Source organism: Danio aesculapii, chromosome 2 (genome assembly GCF_903798145.1).
Source record: "Danio aesculapii chromosome 2, fDanAes4.1, whole genome shotgun sequence".
Classification (NCBI taxonomy): Eukaryota; Metazoa; Chordata; class Actinopteri; order Cypriniformes; family Danionidae; genus Danio; species Danio aesculapii.
In genome coordinates this window covers 21,107,153-21,120,775 of record NC_079436.1, presented here as the reverse complement: position 1 = coordinate 21,120,775, position 13,623 = coordinate 21,107,153, and the positions used below count along the sequence as shown (strand labels likewise).

Below are 13,623 nucleotides of genomic sequence, written 5' to 3'. Positions count from 1 at the left end.
TGCTGTTGTTTTTTGTAAATTAGGATATTTGTAAGGTGCAAGATTTAAAATCAGCAAAATAAATATTGTGTAATTAAAACCCTAACCCAAATATTTTTTGACACAAGAACACTACCATCTACCCATCCTCAAATTCAAATACAACAGCCCACAACATAGCAGCCTTAAGTAAAAATATGTGTGCAAGGCTGCTTCTGAGATTAAACACACAGTAGCGATGGAAAGTTCGGATCTTTAATGCGAACCGATCTTTTGTGACAATCTTCCCAACTTTGGACTCAAGATTTCAAAAATATGTAGTCACCAATGATAATTTCAGTCAGTGAAAACATCACCCTGATCTGAAAAGTTTCTTACAGTTACGTTTTGCAACCCAGCTGAGCCATGATGCACTTATTTAAATTCAATTACAACTCTCTGTTATGAAATAAACATACGCTTCACTTGATCCTCCCATTTAAGCCCTTGGTTTACCTGCGCTGTTTAGTTCAGTCACAGCAGGTTGTCATGTACTGTTTGTGTTCGGTTTGCTGAATCTGAATCACGGCTTCTCGAATCTGATCTCTGTGTACTGTTCTAATAACTGAATAACTCAGTATATATTGGCTTATTTCGAATCAGAGGGGGGTATCAGGCATGGATAAAATCAAGTAACTCAGTTGGTGCAATAGCCTAGTGGTTAGTGTGCCGACATATGGTGCAGTAGCATGTCAGGGCGTCCCGAGTTCGAATCCCGGCTTGAGGACATTTCCCTATCCCCCTCTCTCTCTCCAACTTTGCTTCCTATTTCAATACTGTCTTATCTAATAAAGGCCAAAAATAAATCTTAAATAAAAAAGTAAGTAACTTGTGGATAAGTGCTTAATGTTACTGGAGACGCAATTTGGTGAATTAGTTCAACCAGTTCACTTTGAAGATCCGCTTAAGACAATTCGTTTGCGATCGTGATCACTAATACAGAAATAAAACACATTATTGGGCTTAAATGTGTTAAATGAATACTTTTATGTGTCTGATCGGGTCATATTTAATACTGTCACCATGCTGCTGTCATGTCCAGACATTGTTTTGTCACAGGAGCAACAGTAAGGATGACTGGAGGAGGCCCGCTTGATCTGGCCAATTGCATCAGGATTACAGACTCTGAGAATCCGTACAGGTCAAACACCTGGCAGCGCAAAGTAAAGAGATTTACTTCTAAAAGGTTTACAGTATTTAATAATACATTTACAAAGACAAAAACGAAGGACGTTTTTTGCAATGATTTTCGTTAGTTTTAGTTAATTCTGTATGTACACAAAACAGTCTTAGTCAGTTCTAGTTTTTTACAAAACTCTTGTTTTATTTTTATTTCAGCTAACCGAAATTATTTTTAATTCTAGATTTAGTTTTTTTTAGTTAATTTTTGTTAACAATAACAACCTTGATACAAACACACTCATGTCCATAGCGAACGATGACATCACACAGGTCAATACCTCTGTATTTCTGTATGTACATATTGTAAATTCTATGAATGAACAAAATTATTCAAAACCAATCATTATTCATTCATTCATTCATATTCTTCTGCTTATCCGAGGCTGGGTCACAGCCTCCAGACTTCTCTCTCCCCAGACACTTCCTCCAGCTCCTCCAGGGGGATCCCGAGGTGTTCTCAGGCAAGCAAAGAGAAACATATTCCCTCAAGCACCTCCCGAGGTAAGCATATGAAGCAGCTGGCTTCTCTTGATGTGGAGGTGCAGCGGCTCTACTCCGAGCTCCTCCCGGGTGACAGAGCTCCTCACCCTATCTATAAGGGTGCACTCTGCCATCCTGCGAAGGAAACTTATTTCGGCTGCTTGTAGCTAAGATCTTGTCCTTTCGGTCATGACTCAAAGCTCATGATCATAGGTAAGAGTAGGAAGGTAGATTGACCGGTAAATCAAGAGCTTTGCCTTACAACTCAGCTCTTTCTTTACCACAATAGCATTTAGCTGAATAAACAGATGTCCCTGTCAGATGCAGAGTGACAGAGCCTTGAAAGCAGCCTCTACTCCTCCGTGTTGCCAGATCATTACAAGGATCAGGTCAGTGTATTGTTTTTAAAACTAATCAGTTCTAGGATTACATCTTTAGGGGCGCTCAGCACTCGCTACTATTGCTAATAACGCTAACTGTATATTGGTTTCACAAATTTAAGATTTTTAAGACCATTACAACTGAAATTTTAGACTCATACAGGACTTTTTTAGATTATATTATAATTAGTTATTTCAAGGGCACATGTTTGAAATAAACCTAGTTGTATGCATACACATTTTTCAAAATAACTTATCTTTAAAAACATTAACAAACTAAATGTAAGCATAACAGTCTGTCCAGATCAGTATCCTCACCATACAAGAACTATAAATACAGAGAACTTTTAAACAAATATTGCTGTAATGACAATGATTAAACCATATTAGAGTTATATAGAGAGTTTTAATTCATAAACAAAGTTATAAATAGAGTTTTGTTAAAATTTCTAGTCAGATGGATTGTTTGTGATTGGCCCGATTGGGTAGCTTTACATAGGAAAATTAAGACCTGCTTACAATTATTTAAGACCTACAAGACACAATTTCTGTGAATTTAAGACTTTTTAAGGCCTAAAATTTAGTTTTTGAAATTAAAAACAGCTTAAGAGATTTTAAGGGTTTGCGGACACCCTGGTTTAGTTTTTACATTCTAAATGTACATTCTAAATATAGATATATACATTGTAAAATTAGATAACTTAAAATTTAGTAGAGGTTCTAGCAACATTTTATTTGCTGCAATCTCTTATTTAAAATGGTATATTTATAAAAAGAAATATAAAAAAATATATAATAATGTTTTTAATCATGTGAATGATTATTAACTCACAAAGACTTCATGTTTCATTTCAAGATGAATCAGTTTTGAAGAATTATTTAGAGATGCCTTTTTGATGGTTGGTTGTCACCACCTATTGGTGTAACAAAGTAATTGCAGAACACTATACTATTATTTCAAAAAACTTTTTAACACAATTTGTTTTAGGAGGTCTAAAATGTCAAATGGGACTACAGCCCACCTAAAAGGGTCTAAAACCGCCCATAATACTAATACTGGTGGTGCCAATAAAGTGATTCTGTGGTCCCATATATTATTTGCACAGTATTTGAATCTATTTGCTATATATAGTTGAAGTCAAAACTATTAGCCCCCCTTTGAATTTTTTTGTCTTTTTTAAATATCTCCCAAATGATGTTTAACAGGGTAAGGAAATTTTCACAGTATGTCTGATAATATTTTTTTCTTGTGGAGAAAGTCTTATTTGTTTTATTTTGGCTAAAACAAAAGCCGTTTTTAATTTTTTAAAAACCATTTTAGGCACAAAATTGTTAGTGCCTTTAAGCTATTTTTATTTGATAGTCTACAGAGCAAATCATCATTATACAACTTGCCTAATTACCCTAACCTGCCTAGTTAACCTAATAAACCCAGTTAAGCCTTTAAATGTCACGTTAAGCTGTATAGAAGTGTCTTAAAAAATATCTAGTCAAATATTATTTACTGTCATCATGACAAAGACAAAATAAATCAGTTATTAGAAATGAGTTATTAAAACTATTATGTTTAGAAATGTGTTGAAAAAATCTGCTCTCTGTTAAACAGAAATTGAGGAAAAATAAACATGGGGCTAATAATTCTGACCTCAACTGTATATATTTTTTTGCTTTATTTTTGTAGCAATATCTGGCAACACTGCATCACCAGCATTTAGACAATTGTAATGTAATGTAATGCAATCTGTATTTATATAGTGCATTTATCATACACCCAAAGCTCTTCACAATTATGGGGGGGGGGTCTCTCCACACCACCACCAGTGTGCAGCATCTACTTGGATGATGCGACGGCAGCCACAGGACAACGGCGCCAGTGAACTCACCACACTCCAGCTATAGATTTAGTGGAGAGACAGTGATAGAGGCAATTCAGTGGATGGGGATGATTGCGAGGCCATGATGGGTAAGGGCCTATAGCAATGGTAATCAAAAAAAAGTGCAAGGATAGTTTATTGCTAAGGAGATCACTTTTTATAAGTCAAATGCAAATATTAACAAATTGCGGCAAACTATACATATATTATATTTCTAGTAAATAATATAGCAGAATTTTATCAACCCCCAGATGTCACCAATTTTCAAACCCTAGCTACAGCCATGAACACCATTAATTTTACAAGTCGAATTACTGTTCACTGCTTCAATATTCAAAAACAGTGAACAGCAAGAATCCACTGTGTTCATGCAGCTCACTGTAATGTGTATAGACAGACAGAATAAGCGAGAATAACTTGTTCAGCATTGTGATAGTTTTTCAAAAACATTGGTCAAAAGTTTGTGTTATAATCATAATTAGGTCATAATAACCCTATCATCTGCCTGACACTTTTTGTTTTTCAACAGCAGACTGGTAATGTTTTTGTGCTACATGCAAAATACTTTTCCTGGTTCAAAGCTGTTGCTTTGGGTGTTGTTTTGAGAGTTTTGTTGACACTCTCGGCTCTGGCTTCAAACCAGCAGAATTTTTTTGTCGGAAAATTGTGTTTGACAAGAGGAATTGTGCTTGTAACTCTTACCCCGTGTTTGACAGTTTTGGCTGCGTGAGCTGCTTTCTTCTTGGCATCATATGGAGTGAGAATGTCAATCACCGCCATGAAGTAGATTTCTTTTTTAGGAGCATCTGTAAGATAGAATGAACCACCGTTTTGAACAAGACAGAAATAGATTAAAAAACAGTTTTTCATGCATCTGTCAATTTCCTTACAAAACCAATTGCACTGTTGCCTAGCTATTTTAAAAGGCTAAGTGATGGCTGAACAATTTCGTTTGAGCATCAATATCCCAATGTGTATATCTGCAATATATCTGCAATATATCTGTCACATAGCAGGATTAGATTATTTATTAAAGATTAAAAGATAAGGATGTTATTAAATATTATTATTTATAAAAAACAATATTTATACAATAATGACCATGTTATTTTGCATTTGATGATTCGATTTCTGTTCATGAGTACTGACCCCTGAAAACCATAAAGCACTGTTTATTCATTTGTTTTAGCTAGCAATTTATTATAATTTATGCAGATCCACTGCATAGAATCATCCCGGTCGATCTAAAATAATGAAATCTTTCCTATTCAAATAATCTGGTAAAATTGTATTCATATCGCAATATATATCGCAGTAAAACTAAATATCGCAATGTCAGATTTTTACAAAATCATGCAGCTCTACCAGCAGCAAAGTTCCTTAATTATTGTGCTTTGACTATTATGACAGTATAATAACTAGTCATTTCAACCTAGAAATCAGCAAATTTTCATTTAAGTCAGTCTTACTCTTAGTACACAATGTAACTACAGAAAAGTCAAGCTTTAAATTAGAAAAATATTGAAATTATTTTAACATTTTTTTTTTTAGATGAGATGCTAATGGTCTAATCCAATTTAATGATCTATGCTAAGCTAGGCTAAAAGTGCCCCCACAAAAGCCAGACATCAACGAATAGATTAACAAATTAGTAAAACCCAACCTTTTAACACTAGGAGACTTGTAAAATAAGCATTAATTTCTTTAATTTAGATACAGTTGATTTCAGAATTATAAACCCTCCTCAATTGTTAGCTCCCGTCTATATTTATTTTCCCAATTTCTGTTAAAGAAAAAGAAGATTTTTAAAGATTTCTAAACATAATAGTTTTAACAACTCATTTATAATAACTGATTTATTTTATCTTTGCCATGATGACAGTACATAATATTTTACTTGGCATTTTTCAAGATGCTAGTATTCAGGTTAAAGTGGTTTGGTTAATTACGTTATCCACATAAGTTAGTTATTTAAGCAAGTCATTGTATAACAGTGGTTTGTTTTGTAGACAATCAAAAAATATTGCTTAGGAGGGCTTTTTAAAAATATTTTTAAATTATTTAAAAATATTAAAATAATTTAAATATTTTAATAAATATTGTTTAATATTTTAATAAATATTTTTCTTAAATAAATATAAGATTTATATATATTTTAAAACGAGAAACTGCTTTAATTATAGTCGAAATAAAACACATAAGACTTAACATAAGAAAAAATATTATAGGAAATACTGTGAAAAATTCCTTGCTCTGTTAATCATCATTTGGGAAATAATTGAAAAAGAAAGAAAAAAAATTCACAGGCAGGCTAATCATTTTGACTTCAATATATTTTGTATTGCATACATTGTGCAGCCTAACGACCAAACATTTTTTTTTTAAATCACGAGAACAGGCCAAGAATCAACCACCAGATCATCCATATGGCCATTCCCTAACACTCCAACAACCCTTATTTCATTCAGCTCTCGCAATAAAATAAAAGCACTCACTTTCATGGCTCTTGATGGCATATACGTCAATGACGGGGTCAAACTCTCCTGGCCCCAAAGGCCTATTAGTGTCCAGCGTGTTACTGGGACTGTCCGGCGGGGACCCGGTGGCCCCTCCGTCGCTCTCAGTGCCCTCCTCCTCACCCGCATCATTGTCCTCGCTCTCCTCCTCTGGCTGCTCCTGCTCTCCTCGCTCCACATCATGAATGCCCACCAGCAGGCTGTAGTCCATCAGCTTCAGCTGCGCCAGGAACTGCAAACACAAGACCAGCAGTCAATCTCTTTTTAATGAGACACTGTTTAAAGACACAGGAGGGTGATTAGGGCCAATGAGTGTTTAGATAAGCGTTTAATGACCCGCTTACATTAAACAAGACGAACGAACAGGCTGAGAGTAGGAAAGAGCAAAGGTAATGCATACAAACCTCGACGTCATTCTTCAGCTTCTCCAGAAACATTTTCTTGTTTTCATCGTCTATGCAGATCTTCTGGCCGTCGTTGATGAAGTCGTTGTCTTTGTAAGTCGGGAGCTCTTTTGTCTGTTGATAAAATTGTGGAGAAAGTGTTAGAGTAATTCATGATTAACATTTGTACATTTTATTTTTAATGTACTCCAATTAAACTTATAAATAAATTAAACTTTAAATAAATTTAACTCAGACTTAAAACATTTAAATTGTTCATTCAAATGTCGAACGTACAATAAAAATTTAACAAATTCAAGTTGATGAACAAAAATGTAAAAAAAGGCAAAACAAAAGCATAATAAAATAAAATATTATAAATAATATAAATAAAATAAAGTAAAACAAAAGCAATCAAACAAATTTAGATTATTTCAATGAATTAAAATAACACAACAATAATACAAACTAATTTAATGTCAAAGGGCCTGTTTCAGTAAGGAGGTTCAACCAACTCGGAGTTTAAACTTGAACTCTTGAGTTGACTTACCGAGAGATTAAAAAATCTGAGTTTTTGGTTTCAGAACAGCTGATCTGAGTTAGGATCAAGTCTGAGTAGACTAATTCAGAGTTAAGCATGCACACTGTGACTCTAAAAAGGTATTATTATTGGAGCACCGATATTACGAGTCACCATCTGAAAAAATGACATCAGCATTTTTTAATAAAAAAAAATAAGTAATGTAATGTGTGACGTTTATAGACTTTTCACCTTAAAAAATGGGGAACTGGTCGTAATTTTGAAGTCATTTCAGATATGATTGCATTAAATTACAGAAAATAGGCTACTGCATTGTTTCTAAAACAAATTTGAAAAAACAAGAATGCAGATAACCCTAACTTAAAGTTGCTGTATGCAGATATTTTACAAACATGCTAAGTGAACATACATGTTTATCTGAAAAACAATGCTGAAGTCAGTTATTCTGCGTTGAAAATGTGTATTCCGTGCTGGAACGCTGTCTTTGTTTTGGTAATTTTAACCCGCACAATGCCAGTTTAGCCTATTATATTTCAGCACCGTGGGTTGCCTTGGAGGAAAACCGCGTATTCCATTCATTCATTCAGAAAGGCTCTCAAAGTATGCGTTTGTGACCGAAATGCGACCTCCGGTGGTACGTAGCAAACTTCGATATGAGATGCAGATTCAACATGAGGTTATTAATTAGCAAATGATATGAATATTGCAAACATAAACATTAGGTGAGCAGGTTACATTGTAACCTCGTGTCCCAACAACATGCTTCGTGACGAGACCATGCAGTGATAAGCAACTTGGCTGTTTGCACCAGACGAAACATGACAGAAATTTAAACACAGCCATTCAGAAGCACAGAATATGCACTCACTTACAAAATGATAAGGTTTATAATCTATTTAATACATTTTAATCCTCTTTAACATTATTAAATGTACATGCTGAATTACTCATATGTGTTTAATTCTAAAGTTCAATTTCAAATGGTTTATTTTATTTTCAAGATCCGAGGTGAACTGCTGCTGCTTTCAGTAGTATGGCAATAAATGTCCCGTAAAATGGCATTCAAACTCACATTGTTAGCATTTAACACTGAATAAATCACATGAGGTGTACCTGAGGTGATCAATTGTCATAGTTTCTGTTGTTCACCTGTGAGAAATACAAGCCGTTTCTAATATATCAATTCGAGATGTTAGTTAGGACAAAAACTCCTTTTAATATGGAAAATATTTCTACTATCGCATGCCTTTGTTTTTTTTAGAACACTGTTTAAATCACTCGCTCCTGTCCTCAATCTGGCAACCTGCGCTTGCGTTTGTTTTGATCCAGGAGTGCAATACCTAGTTCAACCACTGGATGACAAACTTACATGCTGCACCTTTAATGTTCAGTGGAAATGTTTTGTTTAAGGTTCCCACTTTTATACACGTTGATCAGTTTAAGATAAAATTTCTAAAGATTAATTAATTAATAGATTTAAAAGTGCACTTATGTTTCTAACTTTTTTATTGACAAGTAGTAGAGGTTGACATGACATTTAAAACTTAAGCAGAACTAAAAATAGTTTTTAGAACGAGTAATAATCCCATTAATCTAGTTACAGTACACGTCCCCGTCGAAGGTCAGTGAATTTAAGCTAATTATTTATTTTTTGCAGTAATTTTAAAGGTAAAACTTAAAACTATGGTACTGAATCTAATTGTAATTTCCCCCCAAAAGAACAAGCCATTCTTGTAACTTTTTTGTTTGTGTGACTGAAATGTAGGCAATGAACGACTAAAGCTACGGCGAGAAATACCGCTTCAACTTTAAAAAAGGGGAGGAGACCAATAGAAACTCAAGAGTTTAGAGAATAAAACCTGCTCCTGACCAGGTTAGGTTCACAGAGTAAGTTACCACGGTAACTGACCCTGAGTAAAAGTTACATTTCTTTCAGAAACAGGATTGACTTGACCTGCTTTCTCGAGTTTGACAAACCTGTCATTTTGAAACAGAAAACCCAGAGTTTCTCTAATTTCAGGGTTAACAAACTCTGAGTTTTCACTTAACCTCCTTTCTGACACAGGACCAAACTCATTTAAGGTAGGCAAACAAAAATAACACAAAAAAATTACTTAAAAATCTTTACAAAGATATAAAAACTAACAGAAATGACAAATATGCAAATAAATAAATGTAAAAATTAAAATACGAAACAAATTAAAATGTAAAGCAAAGACCAAAAAAAGCCAAATAACACCAACTTCTAAAAAAACCAATACAATAATATGTCAAGTACACCAAAATAACATTCATTTATAATATCATCAATTAGATATGGTTATATTTCTATTTGTCATAGGACTTAAATTCTTTATAGAAACAATAATACCAATATTTTTACATATGGAACAACATAAAAGATAAAGGATGTCATTTTTGCAATTAGAAGCACCAACTTAAATAACAATCTGCTAGAACAGGGGTGCCCAAACTTTTTCCTAAAAGTCAAAAACCAAAACTGATTGAGGGCCGTGGAAATATTTCAAGCTGTATTACAAAGTTGCAATGGATAATTTCCTTATTTATTTGAAAAATCCCTTTCATTATTGGGTGATATATCCCTTCAATGACAAATTTCTTATTTTTATCAACCCTGTTATATTACACTAAACATCATCAACTAAACATTAAACAGCTTTTGGCGAGTGAAATAAAACATTGAGCACTCTGTTAGCAGTATAATCCACCCGAACGCCTGATAATTAAAATAAAACAGCCCATCACAGAAGCAGTGGGGTGTGTGGAGCAGGCGGCCTCCTGTGGATCTTCACAGCAACAGGGTGTGATTTAGATTTCACCAGCAGAGCTAACAGACAATTAAAGCATTCAAATAATTACAAAGATTAAACCTGCAGTTATTTCCTAAATGCCTACTTGCACAAATATCAAGGACGCGAACCCAAAGTCAGTTAGGATCAAGAATAAAGGGGCAGTGCACTCAAAAATGAACAATGTGTCATCACATACTTACAACTGTGTCATTTCAAACATGTTTCTTCAGTGGAACACAAGTAAAGATATTTTGAGGAATGTTTTATTGTTTTTGTCTATGAAAGTGTCAGGTTCAGAACAACATGGTTCCTTATTTACTTTTACCATCCAAACCACTACGTCATTCTTCAAAATATCTCGATTTGCGTTTTGCAGAAGAAAGCTATTCAGGTTTGGAATAAGCAAGTGATCAAACATTTTTTATCCCTTTACTTCACGGTTTTGGTTTCCATGCGTTAGATTTTCCATGCGTTAGATGTAGAATTAATCAACGTGAAATCACCTTCATGTCATTCCAGTCTCTTGAGACATTATTCATTCTCTAAACACAAATGAAGATATTTTAGATGAAATCCGAGAGCTCTCCGACCTTCCATATACAGCAACAATCCAGAGTTGTCCAGAAAATGAACCAAAAACTTTGTCAGATTATTCCGTCGCTTCAGTGGTTCAGATGAAATCTTATAAAGCTCCAAAAACACTTTAGTGTGGGGAAAAAACCCCAAAATAAAACTTTGTTCACTTTTGTCTTCACTTTGTCTTCACCAGGTCAAGGTGCACGTTTACTACAGGCAGTACGACATATTGCCATTACAGAGTCAGCAGTGCAACACACAAGTGTTGTGTTGCCTGTAGTAAACGCACACCTCATCTCATGTGGAAGACATAGACGTTATTGATTCTTAAGATTCTTTGGTGTACAAAAGTGTTCTTGGAGCTTCATATGATTACAGCTGAACTATTGAAGACACATGTGATGTTTTGACAATGTTTTTGATTCCTTTTCTAAACATCCCACAACCCTTGCTGTCTATTGAGGATGAGGACTTTAGTTTAGCTCATAATTCATAGTAATAACTAGTGGCTTATTACCTGCCTATTCTTAAGATATTAACTGTTCATTAGTAACTAGGGCTGGAAAATCTCGATTAATTTAACACTTTACCTCGATTATGATTAATGAATGATTATTTTATTTATTTTTTTTATTTTTTGGCCTCATAGTTCACTGACAGGTTTTGTACAGTAAATATGTTGACATATTACAAGTGAGAGATATTTGAATGAGGAATGCATTACTTGATTTTAAAATAATTGAAGGAAACATGCACTATCTGTGATTATTTATTGAACATCATAATAGAAAATATGCCGTCTCAAGGCATCTCTGGCGCAGCCTCCAATCATCATCTATGTAGTGCAGACGTGTGACATGTAGTTAATTTTTTTGAGAGGTGCGCAGGTATATGAGCTCGCAAAGGCTGTGCCAGACCAAACCCATGCATCTGACAGAGTAGGATCACGTGTCTCCACATGCGGTAAGGAAAGTTATTGAAATAATTGACCTAGAAAAATTACAATTTTTCTGAAAAATTCTGAATGTCCATTTCGATTACTTTTCGATTAATCGCCCAGCCATATTAGTAGTTATAAAGTATGATCTTATTCTGCATTCCTAATCCTACCCAAAGCCTAAACCTAACTTAAATAGTTTAATAAACAGCTAATTATTAGTTTATTAAGCTAGTAGTGTTAGTTAATGGTTTGTTAATACTGTGACCTGTGACAGTAAAGTAAAGTGTTTCCAAAATATCTTACTTTTTTATTCTGTAGATGAATGAAAGTCTCAGGGGATTGGAATGACATGAACCCTCTAATAAGTAATTAATAACATAATTCTCAGTTTTTAATTTCAATTTACATTCAATTAATTTTTCAATTTTTATTTACTTTAATTCATAAAGATTCTAACATATAGTACATTTAAACTTGTAAAATATTTCCCAAACATAAAATAAAACACAATATTGTATAAAATTGTTAAGATGGATATTTCCATCTATAGTTTATAAGTCCTGACAAAAGATAAGATTGCTGATATTTATGGACGTATAACTTAAACAAATTTCCATGGACTTCATGAGACTTCCATCCAAATGAAAAGAACACCGAGAAGAACATAGGAAGGTACATACACCTATGTAACATATTAGGAGACCGCTTGAAAATTTAGTGGATTTAACCGGTATGGCCAAGTACAATGTTAAAGATAAAAAAATACTTTTCCTCTCATTTACTCACACTCAAGTGAATATGAATTGTTTCTTTGGAGAACACAAAATACAAGATTTTCTAAAGAATGCTGGCCAAAACTAGCCATTGTCATTTGTAGTAACAACAATACTGTGGAAGTCAGTGGCTATACTGAGTAATTTCCTTTGCATTAAACAGAAAAAAGAATCTCAAACAGGTTTGGAAAAAGTGGAGGATCAGTAAATCATGGCACAGTTTTTAAAATTTTGGGTTAATATGTTTTACGTTCTATAAAGTTTTTAATTTTCTTTTTTGAAAATCAGGGTCTTTCCAGCAGACATTGATTTCATTAAGTTATAGCATTGATATAAATATGATCTGAAGATCTGAAAAGATCTGATCTGTATGATCTATAAAGATCTGAAACGCGTCTCTAAATGAAAATAAAGTTACGTGTTTGAGTAAAACGTCATTCTTGTGTTATTCTGTAAAAAACCGACAAGGTTTCCACTTTAACCCAAATATCAAATTTCCTGACTAAAAAGCTTAATTTCCATGACATCTAATGAATTAGTAATATAGTTTTGTTTAATAATATGTTAAAATAAATATATTAAAATGCTTTAAGCTTACATTTTACATGACTTTAATAGCCACTATGAGAACAACTTCATATAATTTACCATGTTTGATAGCTCAATAGTAGTTTTACAAACATTATATTTAGCTTTTATGGCATCTATTTTTAACAAGCAGCTTTTGAAGTGAGTTTTGGAGCCAAAACTCTTAAAACTGACATTAATCCGACAAGTTTGGCTTTGTTTACCAGTACATTCTAGTAAATGCACTTGACTTAAGTGGCTGCAGGTTGATGAGTGTGACAGGAATAAAATGGAGCTGGAAAATAGACATTTAAGTTTAAAGCAACATATAAAAATCACTGACATTCCATTGAAAATAAAATGTCTTTGGCTTTCAATAACTGGAATGGAACTTTTAAAATTCTATGATTTTCCATAAATTATATAACCTGTAAATACCCTGTACTGAAGGATTTTTTTCTAAATTTAAAATAAAATGTTTTCAGTCTTTTTTGGACCAAATGTTTTCATAAAATAACCAAATGTTTTCAGACAAATTCATATTATTTTCTTTACAACACAATTCCAAGATTTTATAATC

At 33.5% G+C, this 13,623-nt stretch overlaps 1 protein-coding gene across 2 annotated transcripts in view; it reads right to left on the bottom strand.

Moving 5' to 3' along the window:
• Positions 1-13,623, bottom strand: part of pip4k2ab (phosphatidylinositol-5-phosphate 4-kinase, type II, alpha b) — a 56,991-nt gene that overhangs the window by 2,691 nt on the left and 40,677 nt on the right. For both annotated transcript variants that reach the window (XM_056474596.1, XM_056474597.1), the window contains 3 exons: positions 6,855-6,968; positions 6,430-6,682; positions 4,637-4,740 (listed from right to left, as the gene is read on the bottom strand). In XM_056474596.1, coding sequence (XP_056330571.1) covers positions 4,637-4,740; positions 6,430-6,682; positions 6,855-6,968 — 471 coding nt within the window. The remainder of the gene's footprint in view (positions 1-4,636; positions 4,741-6,429; positions 6,683-6,854; positions 6,969-13,623) is intronic.